At 30.2% G+C, this 23,353-nt stretch overlaps 1 protein-coding gene, 1 non-coding gene and 2 pseudogenes across 2 annotated transcripts; 2 read left to right on the forward strand and 2 right to left on the reverse strand.

Moving 5' to 3' along the window:
* Positions 1-6: 6 nt before the first annotated feature.
* LOC103309010 lies at positions 7-5,152 on the reverse strand (annotated as a pseudogene).
* A 1,656-nt stretch (positions 5,153-6,808) lies between these two features.
* LOC115034526 lies at positions 6,809-6,927 on the forward strand. The gene has a single exon (XR_003839889.1). It is a non-coding gene; the product is annotated as a 5S ribosomal RNA (ribosomal RNA).
* Positions 6,928-12,845: 5,918 nt separating this feature from the next.
* Positions 12,846-17,238, forward strand: LOC100569578 (annotated as a pseudogene).
* Positions 17,239-19,366: 2,128 nt separating this feature from the next.
* On the reverse strand, positions 19,367-21,573 carry LOC103309011. The gene is made up of 2 exons (XM_029491184.1): positions 21,153-21,573; positions 19,367-19,436 (listed from the first exon to the last, which is right to left on the reverse strand). The coding sequence occupies exons 1-2, from the start codon at positions 21,485-21,487 to the stop codon at positions 19,367-19,369; spliced, it is 405 nt and encodes a 134-aa protein (XP_029347044.1). The 5' UTR covers positions 21,488-21,573.
* Between the last annotated feature and the right edge of the window lie 1,780 nt (positions 21,574-23,353).

Here is a 23,353-nt window from a genome sequence, read left to right on the forward strand (position 1 = left end):
GAATATGAAAGAATCTTTAAAACCTTGTGAGCGGGCACACTCTCGTACACTGACCACACGGTGTTGCTCAGGATGAAGTACTCTACCTTGTTTCCCCATTGGCTCAGGATTTGTAATGGTGGTTGAACAAAACCCTGACCATGCTAGACGGCCATATAAGCCTGCCCAGTTATTATGTCTATTACCAGTATGTGGTAAGCACCAAGGGATAATTGTATTGTTTTGACGATCTTGTGGATCACATTTATCACCACTGGCACACGTGCAAACACCGCGTAATGCACCATTTGGACCATAACCATTTTTGATATCATGGTGAGTATACAAAAGTGTATTGGTTTTAAGGCCTTCAGGTAATTGTACTGTTATATTGGGCAGGTCTCTCCAGTCACTTCCTTCACATACTGGTATCAGTGCCATTCTAGCTTGAACCAAAGATGACATTTCCTTGCATATATGATCACATAATGTAGAGTCAGCATATTGGTTGTCTGGATATCTTAGTAATTTCTGTAAATGTGTAATGGGTGTAGAGTTGTATGGAATTCTTTCTTGATAAGCTCCATTTGATATTCCAGGTAAATCAGACCAAGCATCATATACTGTGAGGGTTCTCAAAGGGGCTGAATTAACATACTTGCAATTCGTTTTGAATTTCTCATCACCAACCTGGACACTTAAACTGGAACTTTTTCTATTAAAGACGTTTATAGGCTCCGGATAAAATGGCAATTTTTCACCGGGAGCGGCAGCCATAATGATTAATCTCCTTCTAGTTTGAGGTACACCAAAGTTACCGGCTTGTAGAATTCCAAATGTACACTGATAGCCCATACGTGTAATACATCTAAGAGTCAATTTAAGAACCATGCTGTTTTTAAAAGATACAAAATTTCTAACATTTTCCATGACAAAATATTTTGGACGATAGAAATCAATATATGATAAAAATGAAACAATCAGAGAGTTCTTGAACAAAGAATATTGACCAGAATTAAACCTATTCATTCCACTAAACCCTTGACAAGGAGGTCCTCCACAAATGAAGTCAACTTCACCCTTTTGCGGTATGTTTTGATTTTTACTGTTTGTTTTTTCACCAGCCATTGCTAATTTTAATAAATGATTAGAATCTTCAACAAACATAATTGATCCTGGGTTGTTTAATTTAAATGCTTCAGCAGCTTTGTCATCACATTCAATAGCCCAATTACTTATAACTAAACCACTATCTTCTAAGCCTTTTGACAAGCCACCGCAACCAGCAAATATATCAAGTCCTCTGAGTGGTTTGATTTTCTTATATGATGGTATATACTGTAATTTATCCTCATCCACATATTGATGGTTATAATTGACATAAACTTCTTTTCCAACCAGTTTAGCTTCACCTGGGAGTTTATACACAGGGACAATGGAATTAGTAAGACAATCATATTTGCATTTGAAATAAAATCGATCAGGACCACCAGAAGACCATACAAGTGGATCTAGAATGTTGGCTCCACAGGTAACATAACATTTACCACATATTTGTTGATATGTGATTCTAAACTCTTCTTCTGACCAAAATAATACATTCATATCTTCATTTCTAGCAACATTTTCTGCAAGAATTTGTTCAGCTCTATACATACGACGTACAATCAGCTTGATATTTTTAGTATCACGATCAACAAAATAAATAGCTTTTATTTCTGCAATATCAAATGGATCTGGAGTGGTTTCATTTGAACCACGCATTGAATTTTCCAATGTTTTACGGTAATATTCTGTATACACAGTTTCATCAACATTTTTTTCTTCTTGATTACTTATATTTGTATTTTTCTCTTCAAACTCAAATAATTCTTCTTCAATCATATTTGATCTTGTAGCTATTTTGAATATTCCAGGTTTTAAATAAACAAAACTACCAACTTTATATTCTTCATTGAATAATTTAAATTTATAAAAATATGAAATACCGCTTTCTTCTTCAATGAACTCAAGTAAATCAGGTTCTTTTGATTTTTGTTCACATTCAATAACTTCACAGTTACTACAATATTTATTTCTAATATCATTTATTGGTTTTTCAGGCTTATGATATTCGAATCGTCCAAATGTGTCATCATATTGAAGTTGATAAAAAAAAGATTTTTTATTTTTGCGGTTAACAGGTTCTAAGAGATTTTGTAATTTTGAATTACCGAGTTGAAACCAATTTTTACTAGGTATTTTTTGTACAACATCTAATACTTTGACTACATTCTTTATATCAATATTTGTACAATTTTTGAGGGAAAATATTTCCTGAGGGTCAGCTGTTTCACCAAGTACAGTTTCATAACTATGCATAAAGAGCTGAATATGGGCCATATTTTTAAATTTTGTTTTAAAAAAATATTGTATGCATCCTATTAATGGAGTTGCTGAGTCATTGTTTTTCACCACAACAAACATTTTTTCACACAGTTTCTGATCTTTCCACATTACATGATTTTCAACACAGTTAACGTCAGATAGATCATTACTAACATCTTCATTGAAAACATTATCAAATACAGTCTTCACAAGTTTATTCATTGTTTCTTCACTTTCTTTATCATCTATATCTAACTGAGCAGCAAACACATTTTCAAATACATCTTTCACCAGCTCTGTAGTAGTGGCTTTGCTGAACTTTCGTTGACTAAAATCAGATTTTATACATGTAACTCCTTGTCCCAATCTACCTAATCTTCTGATCGGTGCATAATCAGATTGTGTAGCCCCTGAAAGTTGGGTCAAAGTTTCAATACATTGAGTTTCAGATAGCGGAAAATCATAAGTTCCAGTAGAGTCGTAGTCAGTTATTTGATCGAGTACAAACTGTGCATGAGTGATAAGATCTTCTTCTGAAAATGTAATACCTGTTGCTGGATTTATAGATGATACAACATAATTTAAAATGTCTTCATAAGTTGAATCATCAGATTCATGATTGTCTAACATTTTTTCAATTACTATTTTACTCAGATTTATCTTTTCAATTACAGATGTCATATATTTTTTATAATTAGGATGTGGTTCAACTAATAAATAATCAGCATACTCAGTGTTTATACCTATTAATGCCTGAGCACCACCATCATATGATGATAGCCACCATTCTAATATTGGTCCCGCATTACATGCAATTCCACCTTTTATATCTAGACTATGATTATAAATTGGTTTCACATAGCCACATATGTACAGATTTAAATTTTTCTCCATCATTCCTGAATCTATTGAGCACATGTGTCCATTATCATCATAAATACTGTAATTTATAAGTTTGTGTTGTATAATATTAAAATTATCAGTGAAAATACTGGCCAAAACCTCATTAGCTAATACAATGCACTCTGATTCAGCATCTGTAGGTATATCCACATCTTCTGTTTTTGTTTTAAGACAAAATTCACAGCATACCTTACCTTGAAAATGATTTGTTTCATTTAGGGCGATATCAGTAGGTGTTAAGGACGGTTTCTTCTTGTTTTCTGGCATTTCCGTAAATTTACGTTTGACACGTTTTACACTTATTTGAGGATCTTCATCTTGTTCATCATCGGTCATCAGCACTATAATTTACGATACAATATTATAACGCTATAGTATATGATTAATATCCACAAACACACTATTATCAATTGCAAAAATAATAAAATAATATTTATTTTTATAATTTATTATGCTATCTAATTATAAATATATAATTAGGGTATATTGGCCTCTATTTATCCATAATAATATCCATATTTATCTATAAATGGTCACTAATATCTTAGTGCTACTGCTCATTGTAGTCATACAAATAAAAAATAAAAAAAATGGTCACTGATCACTGTGTAGTGGACCTTCACATTATAGTTTGTTTTTAAAAAAAAAAAAAATCACCATCATTATTCATTTTTGTATAGGTAACCTATAAAAAAATATTATATACATAGACATTAGACCTAACTACTTCAGGGCCCCATACATTGACTTTGTCCGGGGTTCCAAGAATCCTAATTGCGGCACTGTTCATAACAATCTCCATATGAGAACACTAGAAGCAGAAGCACACATATTCTACACACGTTTCCATAAAACGACTTCAAATCCATCCAAACCCTCTCATAAAAGATCTTTTCATCCTTACACTCCCAGGAAATCCTAACAGCAGATTAAAAAGAAAGTGGTGCCGTGACCTTTTACAAAACTTTAATGTCTAACGTCCCTGAGAGAAAAAAAAAACAATAAATAATTTAAAAAAAAATAATTATCATTAGCCAAGAGTTACTAATGGGTGGCTGATTAACCACAACATTCATATTATTATAATTTTACTTTTATCATATAAACTTAATGTGTTAAAAATAGTATTGATTGTTTAGGTATGTCGAATAAAAATATAAAAATAATAAACTTGCAGAACTTACCAGAATTGTCACTTAGAACTATTGAATCCATCGCTGTAAGACTGTTGTCTGTAATAAAATTATTAAAAAATTGAATAATAATTTACTTCAAAACAAATATGAATTAGATAATAAAAATAATCAATAAATAAAAGTATTGAACAGTAAATAGCCGCCACTCATCAGCAATAAAAGAAAACTTAAAAACATGCTAGTGACGTCTTGACGAGTTGATTTAGTATTTCCGTCTTCTTTTCTAACTGCCAATGGCGTGCCTGTCGTTGTTTCGGCTTTTAAATTTGGCTGTTATCTTGGGGGACCCAACTGTTATAATTGATAAGAGGTAGTTAAGTTTTTAAATTAAGATTTTTGTATTCTTATGTTGGAAACGCTGGTTAGGTAAAAAAAAAATATTATTAAGTGGGAAATTGATGTTTCTTAGGTTGGCGTAACCGATCTCCCGAAATTTGATTTTAACCGCGATCACGATTAAAGAACGATATCTATAGCATATAAGTTTCCATTGTTTTGTTCAATACAAAGAAAAATGAATGCTAAAGCCTAAAACTACAACTATATTCCTATAACTACAAATTACGATGTGTTGGTCGTAGTGTACAACTGGCGTATTGAGCACCACGACTTAAGTTATACGCGATTTCCTTTCAAAAATACTATTTTTGCCAACTTTTTTTATTTTTTCTAAGTTAATAAAATTGAACATTTCTGGTTTGATTTTAGGTACATATTAGTTCATAGTCGATACAACGATAAAATATCTTTTAAAAAAAAAATATTAACATGAAAAGTTGAACAATTTTAAAGATACATCAGCAAATGTGCGGTAGCATAAATTTTAACTTATTAGTTAAAAAAATAATAGGAATAATACTCCAATTAATATGGAATATATTAAAATGATTTTACCTAACCTAACTTTAACCTAACCTAACGGGAATCGAACCTTTTTTAAATTGGCGGAATCTGTCATTTCACATTTTGGCGGAAACTGTACATGCCCGTCTCAACCTTAGTATAAGGTCTATGGTCTCAACTACGGACTAAGATATAATCTATTATATCTTAGTCCGTGGTCTCAACACTGTCTATGACATTACGAGAATGGTAGTGCCATCTATCGCCGACGATTATAATTCGTCGACATATGCACAATAAACTTCCAGCAGTTTCTGCCTTTTATACCGTTAGATAGCACCAACGTATTCTTATTTTGTTTATTATAGATTCTGACTTCTGACTACCCACATGTAAGTTGTAACCTATACTGTATGTCTGTATATATTTATACACTGTACAGCAGAGCGACATCCACTTACCCGCTTTTTAATTTTGAGAATATAAAAATATTATTTTGGTGTTTCAACCACCTTGACTTTCGAGAATTGTTGCAGAACTCCTTATCCCGCGATGAATTTAAATAATACCTAATATTGTTGTCACATCCTCACGCAACGAATTCATTTTTGAATTACCTATATAATATAGGTACTACAAAATAAACTTAACTAAAGATTTACATTTTACGTAGATTTTTTTTAGGCTTTATAATTTTTAACCCGTTTTAATGTGGTAGCTAAAGTGCAATTATGCCGAATAATGAAAATAATAATTTACTGTTGCAGGAATCTGGATACCTGACTAATTTATAATATGTATATATTATATTGTATTATATGTATATATTATATATATATTATATTATATGAATGATACTGCAGGAACCGCTATAATGAATTTTATATACCTACCTAGTTAATTATTTTGATATAATAGCTGATATTAATTATAAATAAGAATGCAAATGCCCAATACCTTTGAGTATCAAGAAAATCATTAGGAAAATTTCCTTTTTTGATATATTATAATATTATTGTTATTTGTAATGTACAGTAAATTTCAATTGAAGACCCACATTCTACAACGATACGACACCCTCTGTTTAAATAGATAGTAAAATATGTTTAAAATATGAGTGCATAGACGCATAGTTAAAAAGCAAGAATTTGTACTGGCCTAGAAATACCCACCCTTTGTTTTATGATATAATATTTTATTTTATTATCATCGCTGATCATCATTTTTTTCTTTTATTTATTTAAATCAATCATCATAATAATATAATGTAGGTATATATTAAAACAATAAAACAATATTTATACCCTTTCAAAAGCTATAAATGGTTGAGCCGTTAAGGTTAGGCGTAAACTGGTGGGGGGGGGGGGGCAAAAAAATTAACGGGGGCAGTGCCCTCCTTGGTATTTTCTAAAAGTCCCACGAAGATTATTATAAGTAATTTATAAGTTAGTCGATTCAAATCTAGAATGACATTATCTTGATTAATTATTTTAAATATTGTTATTTTCGCCCTAGTCATCGCCAACGACCATACCACGTTGAATACACCAGTTCTCGTCCGATCACTGAAGTTAAGCAACGTCGGGCGTAGTTAGTACTTGGATGGGTGACCGCTTGGGAACACTACGTGCCGTTGGCTTTTTTGCCGTTTTTTTAACAAATGTTATTTATTTTTAATTCATCCCCGTTTTGGCAGAAAAATTTCTTCAACAATATCTTGTTCGATGGAAAAGTTTTTTGGTGTATTCGAGATGTCAAAATCTACACATTTTATTTGTTGAGTCAAAAAGCGTGAAAATACTCCTGAAAAATATTAAAAATACATAGTAACAATTTTTCATAAGCATTTAAAGTTCGATTTTTGACAAAATTTTTCATAATATCGAAAATAATTAATTATTATAATTAAAAAATTATAAAATGGTCAATTTTTATAGCTAAGAATTAAAAATTAAGATTCTCATAAATAGTTCATACTGTAACCAAAAAATCTAAAAAAAAAAATATTAATACAGTTAATTTTTACAGACATTTTAAATTCAAATTTGGACGAAATGACAGGTAAAAACTAAGAATAGCGATGTTCGTTATTTTATTGTAATTTAAAAATGGATGTATGAAACTTTTAGAGTATATTATACAATATATAGTGTAGTATAAGTAAAAGTATAGTATATTATTTCATACATACAATGACATTTTCAAAGGTAATTTTTTTGGCAAAAATGAATTTAACTTACTGTAGTATATATACTAAATTAGTACACTAAATTACTAATGCCTAATACTAAAATTAATTACTTTAATCACAATAATATCATAAAATATACCTACACTCAATAGTCAGTAGGTACTTATAGTAATATTGTTGGCGTATTCGATCAAAATCGTTTTTTGTATATCTACTATACGGTCTACCTACAATGATTTTATATTGTTGAATTCAAATTTAACTATTAAAGTATTTAACACCATCCAATACAGATTACAGTGACCCACAGTTCTGAGCGGAACGAATAAAAAATATATTACATACAAGCATAGACTTTCTCGATTCTTCCTATTCTAGTTTAAAATATATACTTGGTAGTTGGTGCCTTGGTTTATCTTTTAATAAAAATATTTTTGTTGGAGGATCGTAGGATTCTATAGATATAAATACCGTAGCCAGGGGCAGATATGTAGTTATCAGGATTTTAAATATATTTAAAATACTAAGATTCCTTTTCAGTTATAATTATATTTTATTGTCTACTAAACACTTACAAAATATAATAATACTCACAAATATATCTAGTATATTCTATTATACTATGTAACTGTGTCGTAGTCATACGGAGTCCGGCAATCGTAGCGTGTATTGAGGCCTAAGGTGCACAGTGAACTAACTTAGTACTTATTAGTTACTAATACACTGTGTGTGTCAATCATAGGCCTCACAATTATGTGTGTGTTTATTAATGTATCGGTCAGCCGGTAATCGTACATACGGTAGAGTTCGTATTATATACATAGGTGTCATGTAACATATTTATATTTATAATTGTTACACTATATGTTATAAACATTTAAACATTAAACATTTAGGCATTTACATATAACTGTATAGGAAAATTACATATTAAGGGTCCTAGTTGCAATTTTTCAAATTTTCCGCAATTCTATACAATTTGAAAATTAAATTTTATATTTTAGTTGCTACTTCAATTGTAATACTTTTCCACTAAACTACTACCCGATACCTATTTAAGGGGGGGGGGGGGTTGATAGGGTTTATTATACCGATAAAAACACACTTTACAGGAAAAACTCTCACACCTCGTAGATTGGTCCGATTTCCGTAATTTTTTTTTTTGTTAGATAGGTAGAGGAATATTTTTTACAGGGTGCATTCGCATTTCGATTTTTCATTACGTTGCTAAAAACAAAAAATAAAACAAAACCTAAAAAGTTGTAAAAATTGATTAAATTCAAATTTGTAATATAAGATTTAAAAAAATAATTTTGAAAATTCAAGTCCAATTCGCCCTGCAAATAGTCTTCCTCTCTCTAAAAAAAAAAATACGGAAATCAAACGAGGCGTGAGAGTTTTTCCTGTAAGACATGTTCTTGAGCATAATAACAAGTCGCGCGCAGGCCCCTTAAATATTAAAATTAAGTTTTTAAATATACTGTTTAAATCACTGTTTTAAACTGTTTAAAACTCATACATTTTATTTTGTTTAAAACAAAAAATATACCAATTCTGCATTAATTACAATACATTTTACATAGCTTATAAAAATTCAAGTCCGGAAGCGAAAGTATATATTAATCTTTAATCATAAAAAAGGTGAAGTGTCGGTCCCATGTGGGAGATTAGGGGTCACCTGAGTACCTGACCCACATATTTTTATTTTTTTATTTCATTATTTGGCATTGTGGCCCCTATGGCCTATTTTACAAATTTGAATGTCATGTCATACAAATCACATTTATTATATTATAAATAATTGATAATATAATAATATGTAGGTTAAAATTTTTTTTTGTTTTATTGTTGTAAGTAGGTAGTATTAATTATTATTTATTATAATTTATAATAATATAGTTATTACTTATAATATGTATCATTATAATTTACATGATAATTTATAGCTGCTAGCCGCGCGTTTGATGCCTGGCGATGCCTGACGTAGCGGGTAATTCCAGTAAATACCCTAATACAGTCTAAAAATAAATATGAGACGACATCTCGTTCTACATGGTGTGGTGTGCAGGGGTGTGATGGCTATCGACTATCGTTGTCACGTCTTGTCACGTCTACTCGTGTAGTTGCGCCACAGAATAGATCATAGATAAGTTTATATAATATTATGGAATAGATAAAGTACTGAGAATAGTCCACGTGAGTACGTGACGTGTCTCGCTGTTCACATTTAAGTTTTATTTTATTTATACAAAAGTAATCGTTATTAAATTAAAAATTAACTTTATTTCTGTGTAATTATCGTTATCGACGTCCCGTCATCGTCCGCCGCAAATTTATTATCTTGGTCCGTGGGGACGTGGTTATTTTTTTCCAGCGTCGTAGAGTTACTACTTACCTAAAGATGAGTATCACGCCTCGCCACTGGAAAAGTGGAAACACACTATATCTCAAACGGTTGTTGTTAAAAGTACCTATATATTTTATAGGGAGTAAAATATAAAGCGTAAGTCAATAATATTATTTTTATTTTTGAATCAGATTAGACTACCTACTTTCTATAAATTATTTATTAACGGAAAGTAGAAATTCGCTAGACTAAACTGGTGTGAAAAAATAATGCACCGGGATTTACATGGTTCATTATCCCGGTGCGGGATAATTTGTGGGATAATTTTAAACCGGTTTAGAATGAAAGCCAGCATAAAAACATGGCAAAAATGTCAATTTTTTATAATGGTTATAATAATCTAGGTAGTAGCATTAAATAATTTTACAAATTAAACTAAAACTTACCAGTGAGATAAATGTTATGGCTTATCAATTAACTTATAGTGACTATAGATTTGACTATCAATTTATTAAAATAGGTAGGTACAATTAATTAAAATTCTTAATATTAACTGTTTTTATGTAAGCATGAAAAATGTATTTATGTACCTAAGTAAAATAGTTATATTGGTATCAAAATATGAAAATAATAAACTATTAAGTAAATCATAGGCAAAACAAACGGTTTTGGATTTAATAGTTACACAGAAAGGTACACCTCTGTATACACAAAATAATAACTATTTTATGTATAGTTCTCTATATTATATTTGCTTAAATGTTAATTTTAAAAACTAGCTGATAAATTGGCCTACTGGATTTTGAATGCTCATTTTGAATTTCAAGTTATAATAAACGTGTTTGTGAAATTTGAATTCATTGAGTTTGCTTTTATCATGAGAATAGTTATAATTTAAATTATTAAATATTAATAACATAATATTGGCTGCTGAATATCTGCATACTACGTTTACTTTTCCTACATTATGGTAAAATACTAGTCTGTTATAATTGGATAAAAAAATAATCGTCGTAATAATCGATTAATCGAAATAATCGAATAGCCCTAGGCCAATATAGGTAATTTTATAAAAGAAAATCTTAAAATTTCAAATATAAATAATTATATATCTGAATATCACTGATACTTAACTATTAATCGTATATAACTATTGAACAATTTAAATGTAGCTATAATATTAGTATGTATAAATATAATACAAATAATCATCATTATTTTTTGTTCTATTGAAAATATTATAAGATCTTCTTTTTCGTTGCTCAAGATGATAGTTTATATAGGGGGTTTGATCCTGCCAATAAATTTCATTTTTATTACCCAACTATTGATAAGCCTTTAACATTTAATTTAATTTATATTGTTCGTTACTTACCAACATAATTTATATTTATATATATATATATATTATATAAACAGTATATAACCAGTCAAAATATTAAAATGTATCAATAGCTGGGTAATATTGACACTCCATATAGTACTCCATTACTTGGTTGTTGATATACTATCTACACATCCTACTAGTACAGTTTTATCCAGTTATAAATTTGTTTTATATTTTATACTTTTGTTTTACCAATTTTTGTGACTATGGAGATTATAAAATCAAATAAAGGTGGTGACAAAGGTTATGTATATGTTGTAAAGTATATTGGCATATCAAAAATAACCTGGAGGTGTTCTTAGGGCCAGTTGCACTGTCTACGATTAAGCTTTGATTAAGCTCAATCAGCTGGTAACAGATATTTAACCGGGCAAATTTGGCCGATTAAACTCCGGTTAACTTTAATCAGAGACGGTGCAACTGGCACTAAGAGGTGTTCAATGAAATGTACTGGAGAATTATACACCAATCTCAAAATAGAGAACCCAGAAGTAAAAACAGGACATAGCCATTTGAAAGATGTTGATAGTGTAAAGATAGAAAAAGCTTTGTGTGCGATGAAGTAACGATCAAAAACTGGTTTATCTAAGCCACTTGATGTTTATGCGGCAGAAATTTCTAAGTTGGACGGTAACACTAGAGTAAAGATGCCAGTGGAAGACCATGTTAAAAGAACATTAAGAAATCAACGTTCTGCATTAAATCTAGTTTAACCAACTAGCGTCTAGCCTTGATAATTTGATATATTATGGTAATTACTAATTAGGTCATTAGGAGTAGAGTATATACATGTGTTCACATTTATATTTATATTTCTGGGCTTTTTACCGCGATTCGTAATCAATTGTTCTGTTTTGTAAACAGATTAATTTAGTAGAGTAGGTAGTTTACAAAAGTAATTTAATTTAGTTAATTCATTCAGATTTTGTTAATTTTTTTATTTACAAGTTAGTACTTAGTAGGTAGGTACTAGGTACTAGATAGTTACCTAATACCTACCTCAATCATCGCTAAGCTTAACTACTGACATAGTCTGAACTATAAGCCTAGAGGTGAATAATTGTGTAGGCATATGACTGTACTCGAGTAATGAGTATTGATGATCGTTGGTAAAATTCAAAATATAATTGAGTGTCAATAACTCAAAATCCTTGATAATTTGAATTTTTTTCTTGCCCCTTGAAATGTTTTTAGTTGTGTTTGATGTATATTACTATACAATTAGTTGAATTAATTTTTATTCCTTTAGAGTTTCGAGTTATCGAGATTACTGTATTTGGATTGGTTATAAAATAATAATTTTCTGATTTAAAAAAAGAACAAATTTGTGGGATACCTAGCTAAATTAAATTTGTTCTATATAACAATCTAAAGTCTATTCCGTATTTCCGTGCGTCCGTGGTATTAGTGTATTTTGTATAGGGCATGGGCTATACTGATAACTGCTATTTTAGCCATAGCCATAGCCCTAGGGCATTTGACTATTTGAATTTTAAGCAGTGCGCCCACTGCGGCACTGCGCCAGTAATTTTTGAGGCTTGAGTTGATCAACCAGATTGCGCTGGTGTGCATTTTGTGTGCGCCGCCATAAAATATATTCTATGAGGGTGCATGGATTTCATTCCAAGGTGAATATATATATCAAGGTATCAAGTTTCGTTGATAACAATTGATATTTTCGCGCCATTATTTGCCAAACACTGGGAAATATGGCCGGAAATCGAAATACTTTATCATAGACGTGTATATTAACCAACACCTGTGGATCTGTGGTGAAGCGGTCCGTCGCAATTGCCAGTCATCCTTTTCATTTGTTGGAGTCGTTATTACTCAAACTGCTGAGAAATCTGGTAAATCTGCGCATATTTATTGTTTAGGACAAAGTACCGGTAAGCGTATTAAACATTTTTAATCATGATTTTATGAGTATAATACTCGTATTACCCAATATCCGTCTGAAAATATTTATATTTATTTTTTTTTACAATACTAGGTCTGATAGTCACGTAAAGGTCGAGCACATGGCAGGTGGTGTAAATGGCGACCCAGAACCAAAAGGTGTTAAACGCAAATGTGAAGAACCGTCCATCACACAAGAACAGCATGATTCACTTTCTGACAACAATGGAATGCATACAGATATCCCAATCACCAATACTAAGGTACGCTGCAAGTTTTGTCATAAAACAAATACAGAAGATGTGTGTATACCTTCAAGTGCCGCACCAGAATGCATTGTGTTAACAAACGAGGTTTTGGCTAATATTTACACTGATAATGATGATGTGGTACAACACAACTTAACAAATTACAGCATTTATGATGAAAATGGGCATATGTGCTCTATAGATTCAGGGGTAATGGAGAGAAATGTCACAATATATATGACTGGCTATGTAAAACCAATTTATGATAATAGTCCTAGTATAGAAGATGGGATAGCTGCTAGAGAATTGGGACCAATATTGGAATGGTGGTTATCATCATACGATGGCGGTACTCAGGCATTAATAGGTATAAACACAGAATATGCTGATTATTTATTAATTGAGCCACACCCTAAATATAAAAAATATATGACGTCAGTAACTGAAAAGATACATTTAAGTAGAGAGGTAATTAAAAATATTTTAAGTAGTGAATACGACGATCCAACTTATGAAGATATTTTAAATTGTATAATAAACTCTGTAAACCCAGCTACAGGCAATAAATTCACTGAAGAAGATCTTATTTCTCATGCCCAATTTGTCCTCAATCAAGTATTAGAATACGACTTAAATGACACGTATCATTTACCTTTAGCAGAAACTCAATGTATTGAAACATTGACCCAGCTTTCGGGGGCTGCAAAACCTGTCAAAGCACTGTCTAGAAGAGCCGGACAAAGAACTCAATATGTGAAAACTGATATTAATAAACGAGAGTTCAGTAAGGCAACTACTACAGAGTTAGTTAAAGATGTGTTTGAAAATATGTTTGCGGCTCAATTAGATATTGATGATAAAGAAAATGAAGGAAATATGAATAAACTTGTTAAGACCATGTTTGATGATGTTTGCAACACTAAAATAAAAAAAGAAATATCTGATATACGTGTAAATGCTAATCAGGTGTTGTGGAAAGACAAAGTACTGTGTGAAAAGATGTTTGTTGTTGTAAAAAACAATGTCTCAACAATTCCATTAATAGGATGCATAGAATATTTTTTTAAGACAAAGTTTAAAAATATGGCCCATATTCAGCTCTTTATGCATAGTTATGAAACTGTACTGGGTGAAACAGCTGACCCTCAGGAAATATTTTCTCTCAAAAATTGTACAAATATTGATATTAAAAATGTAGTCAGAGTATTAGATGTTGTACAAAAAATACCAAGTAAAAATTGGTTTCAACTCGGTAATTCAAAATTACAAGATCTCTTAGAACCTGTCAATCGCAAAAATAAAAATTCATTTTTTTATCAACTACAATATGATGATAAATTTGGACGATTTGAGTATCCAAAACCTTTAGAACCAAATACTGTTATTACAGAAGGTTATTGTAGTAATTGTGAAGATTTTGACTTAGAACAAAAATCGAAAGAACCTGAATTATATGAGTTCATTGAACAAGATAAGAATATTTCATATTTTTATAAATTTAAATTATTTGATGAAGAGTATAAAGTTGGTAGCTTTATTTATCTACAACCGGAAATATTCAAAACAGCTTCAAGATCAAATATGATTGGAGAAGAGCCATTTGAGCTTAAAAAGACCAGTAAAAATATAAGTAATCAAGAACAAAAAGTAATTGACGAAACAAAATATCCTGAGTATTATCGTAAGTCATTGGAAAATACAATGCGTGGTTCAAATGAAACTACTCCAGATCCATTTGAAATCGCAGAAATATTGGCAATATACTTTGTCGATTGGGATAGAAAAAATATCAAGCTGATTGTACGACGTATGTATAGAGCTGAACAAATTCCTATAGAAGATTATGCTAAAAATTCAGATATGAATATGTTATTTTGGTCAGAAGAAGAATTTAGGGTGACATATCAAAACATACGTGGTAAATGTTATGTTTCTTTCATTTCTAATATTCAAGATCCACTTTTGTGGTCTTCGGGTGGACCAGATCGATTTTATTTTACAAAGAAATATGATTTTATATTTGGTTCTATTGTTTCTGAACATGAACTTCCAAGTGAAGCTAAACTTACAGGCAAAGAAGTGTATGTTAATTATAAATATCAATATGTGGATGAAAATAAATTACAGTATATACCATCATATAAGAAAATCAAACCACTCAGAGGACTTGATATTTTTGCTGGTTGTGGCGGTCTGTCTAGGGGCTTAGAAGATAGTGGTCTCGTTATAAGTAATTGGGCTATTGAATGCGATGACAAAGCTGCAGGCGCATTTAAATTAAACAATCCAGAGGCAACTGTGTTTGTTGAAGATTGTAATCATTTATTAAAATTAGCAATGGCTGGTGAAAAATCAAACAGTAAAAATCAAAACATACCGCAAAAGGGTGAAGTTGATTTCATTTGTGGAGGACCTCCTTGTCAAGGGTTTAGTGGAATGAATAGGTTTAATTCTGGACAATATTCATTGTTCAAGAACTCTCTGATTGTTTCATTTTTATCATATATTGATTTCTATCGTCCAAAATATTTTGTTATGGAAAATGTTAGAAATTTTGTATCTTTTAAAAGAAGTATGGTTCTTAAATTGACTCTTAGATGTATTACACGTATGGGCTATCAGTGTACATTTGGAATTCTACAAGCCGGTAACTTTGGTGTACCTCAAACTAGAAGGAGATTAATCATTATGGCTGCCGCTCCCGGTGAAAAATTGCCATTTTATCCGGAGCCTATAAACGTCTTTAATAGAAAAAGTTCCAGTTTAAGTGTCCAGGTTGGTGATGAGAAATTCAAAACGAATTGCAAGTATGTTAATTCAGCCCCTTTGAGAACCCTCACAGTATATGATGCTTGGTCTGATTTACCTGGAATATCAAATGGAGCTTATCAAGAAAGAATTCCATACAACTCTACACCCATTACACATTTACAGAAATTACTAAGATATCCAGACAACCAATATGCTGACTCTACATTATGTGATCATATATGCAAGGAAATGTCATCTTTGGTTCAAGCTAGAATGGCACTGATACCAGTATGTGAAGGAAGTGACTGGAGAGACCTGCCCAATATAACAGTACAATTACCTGAAGGCCTTAAAACCAATACACTTTTGTATACTCACCATGATATCAAAAATGGTTATGGTCCAAATGGTGCATTACGTGGTGTTTGCACGTGTGCCAGTGGTGATAAATGTGATCCACAAGATCGTCAAAACAATACAATTATCCCTTGGTGCTTACCACATACTGGTAATAGACATAATAACTGGGCAGGCTTATATGGCCGTCTAGCATGGTCAGGGTTTTGTTCAACCACCATTACAAATCCTGAGCCAATGGGGAAACAAGGTAGAGTACTTCATCCTGAGCAACACCGTGTGGTCAGTGTACGAGAGTGTGCCCGCTCACAAGGTTTTAAAGATTCTTTCATATTCTGTGGATCTATCTTTGACAAACATAGGCAGATTGGTAATGCAGTTCCTCCGCCAATGGGTACAGCTATTGGTCATGCAATAATCAAAGCTATTTACCAAAACAATGATTATTAAAGTTGTATATCTTACATTTTTAGGTCACAATATAATTTTTTTTAGTTTTCAATTAGTTAACTAAATTTAAGCAGGTTCAATGGGAAATTTATATGTTAAGATAAAATTTTTTTAAATTATTTTAAATTATATAGGTATTTGTTAAATATTTAATTATGTTGTTTTTTGAAGTACATGCATTTTTTTCACTTATTGTAAATTGAGCCAAGTTACGATTTATTTTAAATCTATTGAATTTTCTCCCATATTATACCATAAATGTAATATGCCTTATATAACTACAATTAGTAACAAAACTACTATATTTTAAAATATTTGACTTGTTTTATTATTTTTGAATTTTTATGATAATTAAGAAATATATGTTTTTGTTAAATTGAAAGAACTTGATTTAACAAATATATTATTATAATGTTTGTATTTATTATTCATTATTATACCTAGTTTACTTTATATTCCATAAGTTGCATAATCTATTTATCATGATTATTTGATAGGTACAAAATACTAATAATTTAAAACCTAGGTATTTATAGTAATGAATTTGGTTTAGCACTTTTGGGGTAATTTTATATTTTGTTTCTGACCTTTTTATTTTTAGAATTTCATGGTGATAAAATAGGTATAAATCTCAATACAATTTAATGTTTTAACAATTATGAAATTATGAAATTCAAACAAGATAATTTGAATGAGAAATGTCCAACTACATAATTTATGCATACGCATACCTGATATTATGCATGAGTAATGAGTTAGTACATTCTGGTAGTTAAACTATAAATGTTGGTATAAATATACATATGAATTTACACAATCAAAAGTATTATTGAACTGCAGTAGTTAGTTTTTAGCAGTTTTTCAGTAGGTTTCGGTTTTGCAGTATAGATCAAAATTTGGATATTGTACACATTTATAAATCTGTCTGCTTTTAATAGTGACTTTTTAGGATTTTCTACTTTCTTTTCAATTAGTTAATACTTAATTTAGATTTTATGATGACAATTTTAAGGAAGTTCAATTTATGCAATTCCCTAAGTGGGCCTCATAATATGGACATGTATAGGTAAACTCAGGGTCTTATACTCTAATGGATGTAATGGAGAAGGGTGGGTTAGAGAGGTTTGATCACCGCTTTTTCCCCATTTATTAACATTTAATGGAAAAATAAATTATTCTTCACTAGGTAAAATACACAATTTTTTAAAATATAATATACAGAGTGATTCACAAAACATGTTCACTTCCTTTTGACAATAATATGTCTTAAATTTGGAGATGAAAAAAAATGTGTGTAACAAACAGAATGCAACATAATAATGTATTAAATATTATTATACATATCTGTGTTTTATACCTTATTAGGATGAATGATGATTGTGTAATATCGTTCGGTATTTTATTTGTACAGATAGCGCTGACGTTTACGATTTTCATTTCGTATTTAATTTTTAAATTCATGATTTACTGACTTTCCGCCACAATTTATGAGCTTATTATGACGTTTTATTCTATCTTATGACCACCCAACCAACGTATTAATTATTTAGCTTATTGCTAACAACGCATTTCATAAAAGTTATCTATAAAATATATACTTCATATTTTATTTATTTTGATAAATTTAATGCTTCATCTCCAATCAAATATTACGTATAATATGTTGACATTTTATGCAACAATTAGGTAGTTATTTTATGTTTGTTGGTATTCGAAAAGCAACTTATAAAACTACTATATAACTACTTATTTACCTTTAAACTGCATTTTTTGGGACTCTAGAGGAGGGGTTATAAATCCAGTAATCTGGAAAAAAATATTACCTACTGTTGAGTGGTGGGATTAAGTATAAACTACTCCTCTAGACTAGTAATATCATGCTCCATTGCTACAGTTGCCTCATAATAGATAATGATAACTTTAATTAGCTTATTACAGAATTACATATTTAGAATTGAACTTCAATTAAAATATTTATACTTTTATTTAATTACTGTGGCTCCAGAGTCCAGATATACTCGCTTCAGGAGTGCCCTATCGTCAATAGGTATAACCAAAATTCATACTTGTGTAGTTATGAGTATACTGCATTTCGGTTATAGGTAATTTGTATAATTGATAAGTAATAACTTATAAACTTTAATGAGTAATAAGAAATGACTGACGACTAATGATAAGATAATGATATTTCATTTAAGTTCTAATACTGTTATGGAATAACAAATGGCTGAAAATCAGCTGCGTATTTACATTTTAAATGCAAGAAAAAACAATATTTAACCAGTAACTATCAATAAACAATTAATCAATATGACAATATAGGTAATACAAGTTTTAATTTTAAATTATTTTGATATAGGAAGGTACATATAATTTATTCTTATGATAATTCAATCTTGATAGAATTAAATTTGACAAAAGTATATTGTTTTATACCTCAAGGTAAAACTATAAGGTAAACCCAATTGATACACTAATTGTAAAATATATTAAGAAGCGCAATATTGGTACATTGATCCTAAAATACAAATTTTGTGTTAGGTGTAACTGATCAAATGCCCAAGTAGACTCAACAGCCAACACATCTTATAATATAATTATAATTATATTAAATATTTTTTAAGGTTTTAATGATAAAAAATCATTGTTATACAACCTATATATTACAATATATATAACATATATTAATATTTGGCCCATGTGATTTAAAGCAAAACATAAAGAATCCGAAACTGCAACAGTTGCAATAATTGCAAGCAGAAAAAATATCTGTTGTACCTTGCAGGTTTTGAAAAGTCATATATAATAAAACCAATTTTGATTTTTCAATTTTGTCTGATGTTGGAAAAGTCTTAAATATCTCATCGCAGCTACGAAAGAAAATATTTCTATTGCTTTAAAGAACTCAGATATTTTCATAGATTATTTCATACATTGATTATAAGAGTACTCGATCTATAAATAATAATATGTGCGTATTCATTGATATGTGTGGTACCTATAACAAATTCTTTGCCAGTTTATGGTTCATTAAAATATATTTGATTTTCCCCAGATATGCAAACTTTGGCCATATGTATGTATGTATGTTTTTAATACAGTTGGGTTCGTAAACCATTTTCAAGCTCATTGTGTTAAGGAAACATTCAATATGACATTGATTCAATTTAATGAAATACCTTATGTAAAACCAACGGGTCCGTCCTTAGGGCAGAGCGAGCGGGGACCACGCCCTGGGCCCCGCGCCTTCACCAGTTGGACAGGCTTTTGTAGATACAATAAAAAAGTCAAGTTAATATGAAAAAAAATTATCATTTATATATTTTTATACTTTCAATTGCTGTAATTTTTACTACCTATGCGGTTATACGTACTTATATTAATTTACGTCAGTCGTAGAATTAATTAAAAGTGTTTTCTGTTTTGTAAGGCGCATTTTGGGTAGGTAGTGAAAGTGCTCCGATTTTCGAGATCAGCATTTTTACTGATAGAAAAGGGAAACTAATTGGTATTTTTGGGAAGTCTATATTAAAAATTTCAAGTAGTTTTAGAAAGCGTTGAGAAAAACAAATATATAGGTGACTTTTATATACAAAACCAATTTTTGAAAAATATCGATTTTTATATTTTTTTTGGTGTATCTCAAAAATTAATAACTGTAGAACCTTGAAATTTCCAAAAAAATATTTATATTAGAATTTTCCATAAAACATTTCCTCAATATTTTTACTATTTTTGAGCTAGTTATAGCCTTGAGCCCTTGAGAAATTTTTCCATTTTTCTGAATTTTTTTAAAATTATCTTCGATAAAATGTTTTTCATTTAGTAAAAAATCTTGAAAATGTAATGATAGGTTCCTTATAATTTTCGGCAAAGCACGATTGAGCATAAAACGATTGAGCATAGACCTTTTTAGCAACACGATTGAGCATAGAATATTTTATGCGATGTTGCCAATTTCACCTAGCCAAAATTTTGTAATTTATTATTTTCTCGTATTATTACACCAATTATTATGATATCTGACGCGAGCCGTGAACCGAGCCCCTCAGCTTTATCGTCAATGTTATCAATTAATAAATTAGTTCCGGACTACTATTGAGACTATTATTGATTTATAAATATTTTGAATAATGTGACTAGGTATATTACATATTGAATATGAAAACATGATATTTTTTTGCCATGTTATATTTTGAATCATTATAATTATTTAAATAAATATTTTTGTATAATACAGTTCAAAACTGAAAATGGCAACGTTAGTAGTATATATTTGTATGTTCTGAGCACCTTTTTTACAATCCATGGAATGTCATCCTTCTTCCAGTCATGTAATACAAGTCCACAAGAGAAGCATTCCACAATATCTTGAACCCTTGTATTGGCTGTATATATAAAACCAAATTCAGACAATACATATTTGTTTTGAGGTATAGTTGACGGAAATAAATTATATGTTTTTAATCTTGATGTGAATGTGGTATATTGCGGATATGTTTGATTTGCTTGGTTTCGTACTAAAGAAACTAATGAAGAATAATCGCCGCTAGTTTTTTGAAAGTTCATGGTTTTTTTATTTTAAAGAAAAAAATTAAATTTAAAATTCTTACTAAAAAAATAAATGTATAAGTGAAACAAGACAATAAAATAAAAAGCATAACTTGGTTTATCAACGGATTATTAGTTACTGAAATGTATAGCCATGACAAATGTTATTTTGTCATGTGTATAGCTAAATTAATTTTAGTACGAGTGAATAAAAAAAGTTCAGTGTTACCAACACTTATAAGTAATACATTGATGGTAAAAACATTAATTTGTTTATGTAACAAATGATACAGACACAGTTCTGTGATGTGTTGTACAATCACAAAAACTGTTATCATACTTTTTTAAAAAATTGTGTTACACGGTGGGAGCATGTAGAAATGTCCCCTTTAACTGAAGAAATCTCCCTGTAAAAAAAAGGTGCTCAGAACATACATTAGGGTTTTTGAAATATTGTGTTACACGGTGAGAGCATGTAGAAATGTCCGCTTTAACTGAAGAAATCTCCATGTAAAAAAGGTGCTCAGAACATACAAATATATAGGTACTACTAACGTTGCAGAGTTTTTTATGCTCAATCGTGTTGGTTTTCTTTTATATTTCAATTTCCTTTGATACCCCGACAATTTATGCTCAATCGTGTCGCAAAAAAGGTGTTTTATGCTCAATTGTGTCTCAGCCATAATTTTCATTAATGGAAGTTTAAAAAACATAGGCTCAATTATTTGTTAGATGATTATAAAGTTCAAATTTTGGCAAAATTCATAAAAGTTTTTCTTTTCATAGATAAAATGAGAAATTTTAATAGAAGGTTTCCAACAAGTTTTTGTACCTCTATCAAACTAAAAAAGTTCCACGAAAAGTCACGTTTTCTATTTTTTGTTAATTTTTTTTTAACTACTACATTTGATTATTTATACAAGTCTGCTAAGTTGATACAACGCCTCCACTCAGAATATTTTTTCTTATACAATAATTTATCAATGTAATTTAAATATAACACATCTATTACAACGACATGCTTGACACCAACTGTACAGCAGAGCGGTATCCACTTGTCCACTTTTTTTTCATATTGTATTAGGTGCCTACTATATGTATAGACTTAGTAATTTATCAATATTAATGACATTTTACGCCCCGTAAATTTACTCTGCCCTGGGCCTCGCAAATCGTCAGGACGGCCCTGAAAACCAACATTTGTAGGTATTAAAAATAATTCTTGTTGTATACCACACAACCGTATCATAGGTACGTAATATATTTTATCATTTTTATTAGTGTTTAAGTTCATATTTGTATAAAAAACTGAATTGACAATAAATATTTAAGCTTTAAGATTTTGGTAAATGTACCTAATTATTGTAAATACCTATAATACTGTTTATATAGGAAACATTTCAGTATTTCACGCTCACGCTCATTGTAGATAGGTAGGTAGGTTGGATGGGGCATCACTAAGGTTGGTAATATCAACTACCCGGTCACCGGTTCAAATCCCGGGGTCGGACTTCCTTGATGATTTATATTTTGCATAACTTTATTTTATAATAATAGTATAGGTACCTACTTATTTAAGCTGAATGATCTAAGTATCTAACAGTCCTGTAAAGAATACTTTTAAAAAGTACTTGAGTAAATACTCAAATACTTTAATTGTATAGTATTTCAAAGTGGGTTTCTAATTATTGTAATATAAACACATAGGTAGTAGGTTATCTAATAGTTATCTTATAGTTTAAAGGGAATATTGTTATTCAATAACTATTTTTAGAAATCTGGTTTTCACAAACCTTCGGGCTTCGGCTAACACAGAAACACAGAATATTAAGGGGATTCGATACTGTGATTTTCTGTTTTCGTCTAACACACTTGTGACATAGT

Source organism: Acyrthosiphon pisum, chromosome A3, assembly GCF_005508785.2.
Source record: "Acyrthosiphon pisum isolate AL4f chromosome A3, pea_aphid_22Mar2018_4r6ur, whole genome shotgun sequence".
Lineage (NCBI taxonomy): Eukaryota > Metazoa > Arthropoda > Insecta > Hemiptera > Aphididae > Acyrthosiphon > Acyrthosiphon pisum.

What these genes read in the sequence shown, in the direction of transcription:
- LOC103309011 (XM_029491184.1), bottom strand. Translation starts at nt 21,487, where the DNA reads ATGAACTTTCAAAAAACTAGCGGCGATTATTCTTCATTAGTTTCTTTA. An exon ending in TTTTCAGTTTTGAACTGTAT is followed by an intron (nt 19,437 to 21,152) that starts TATACAAAAATA and finishes TTTGTATTTTAG; the next exon opens with GATCAATGTACCAATATTGC.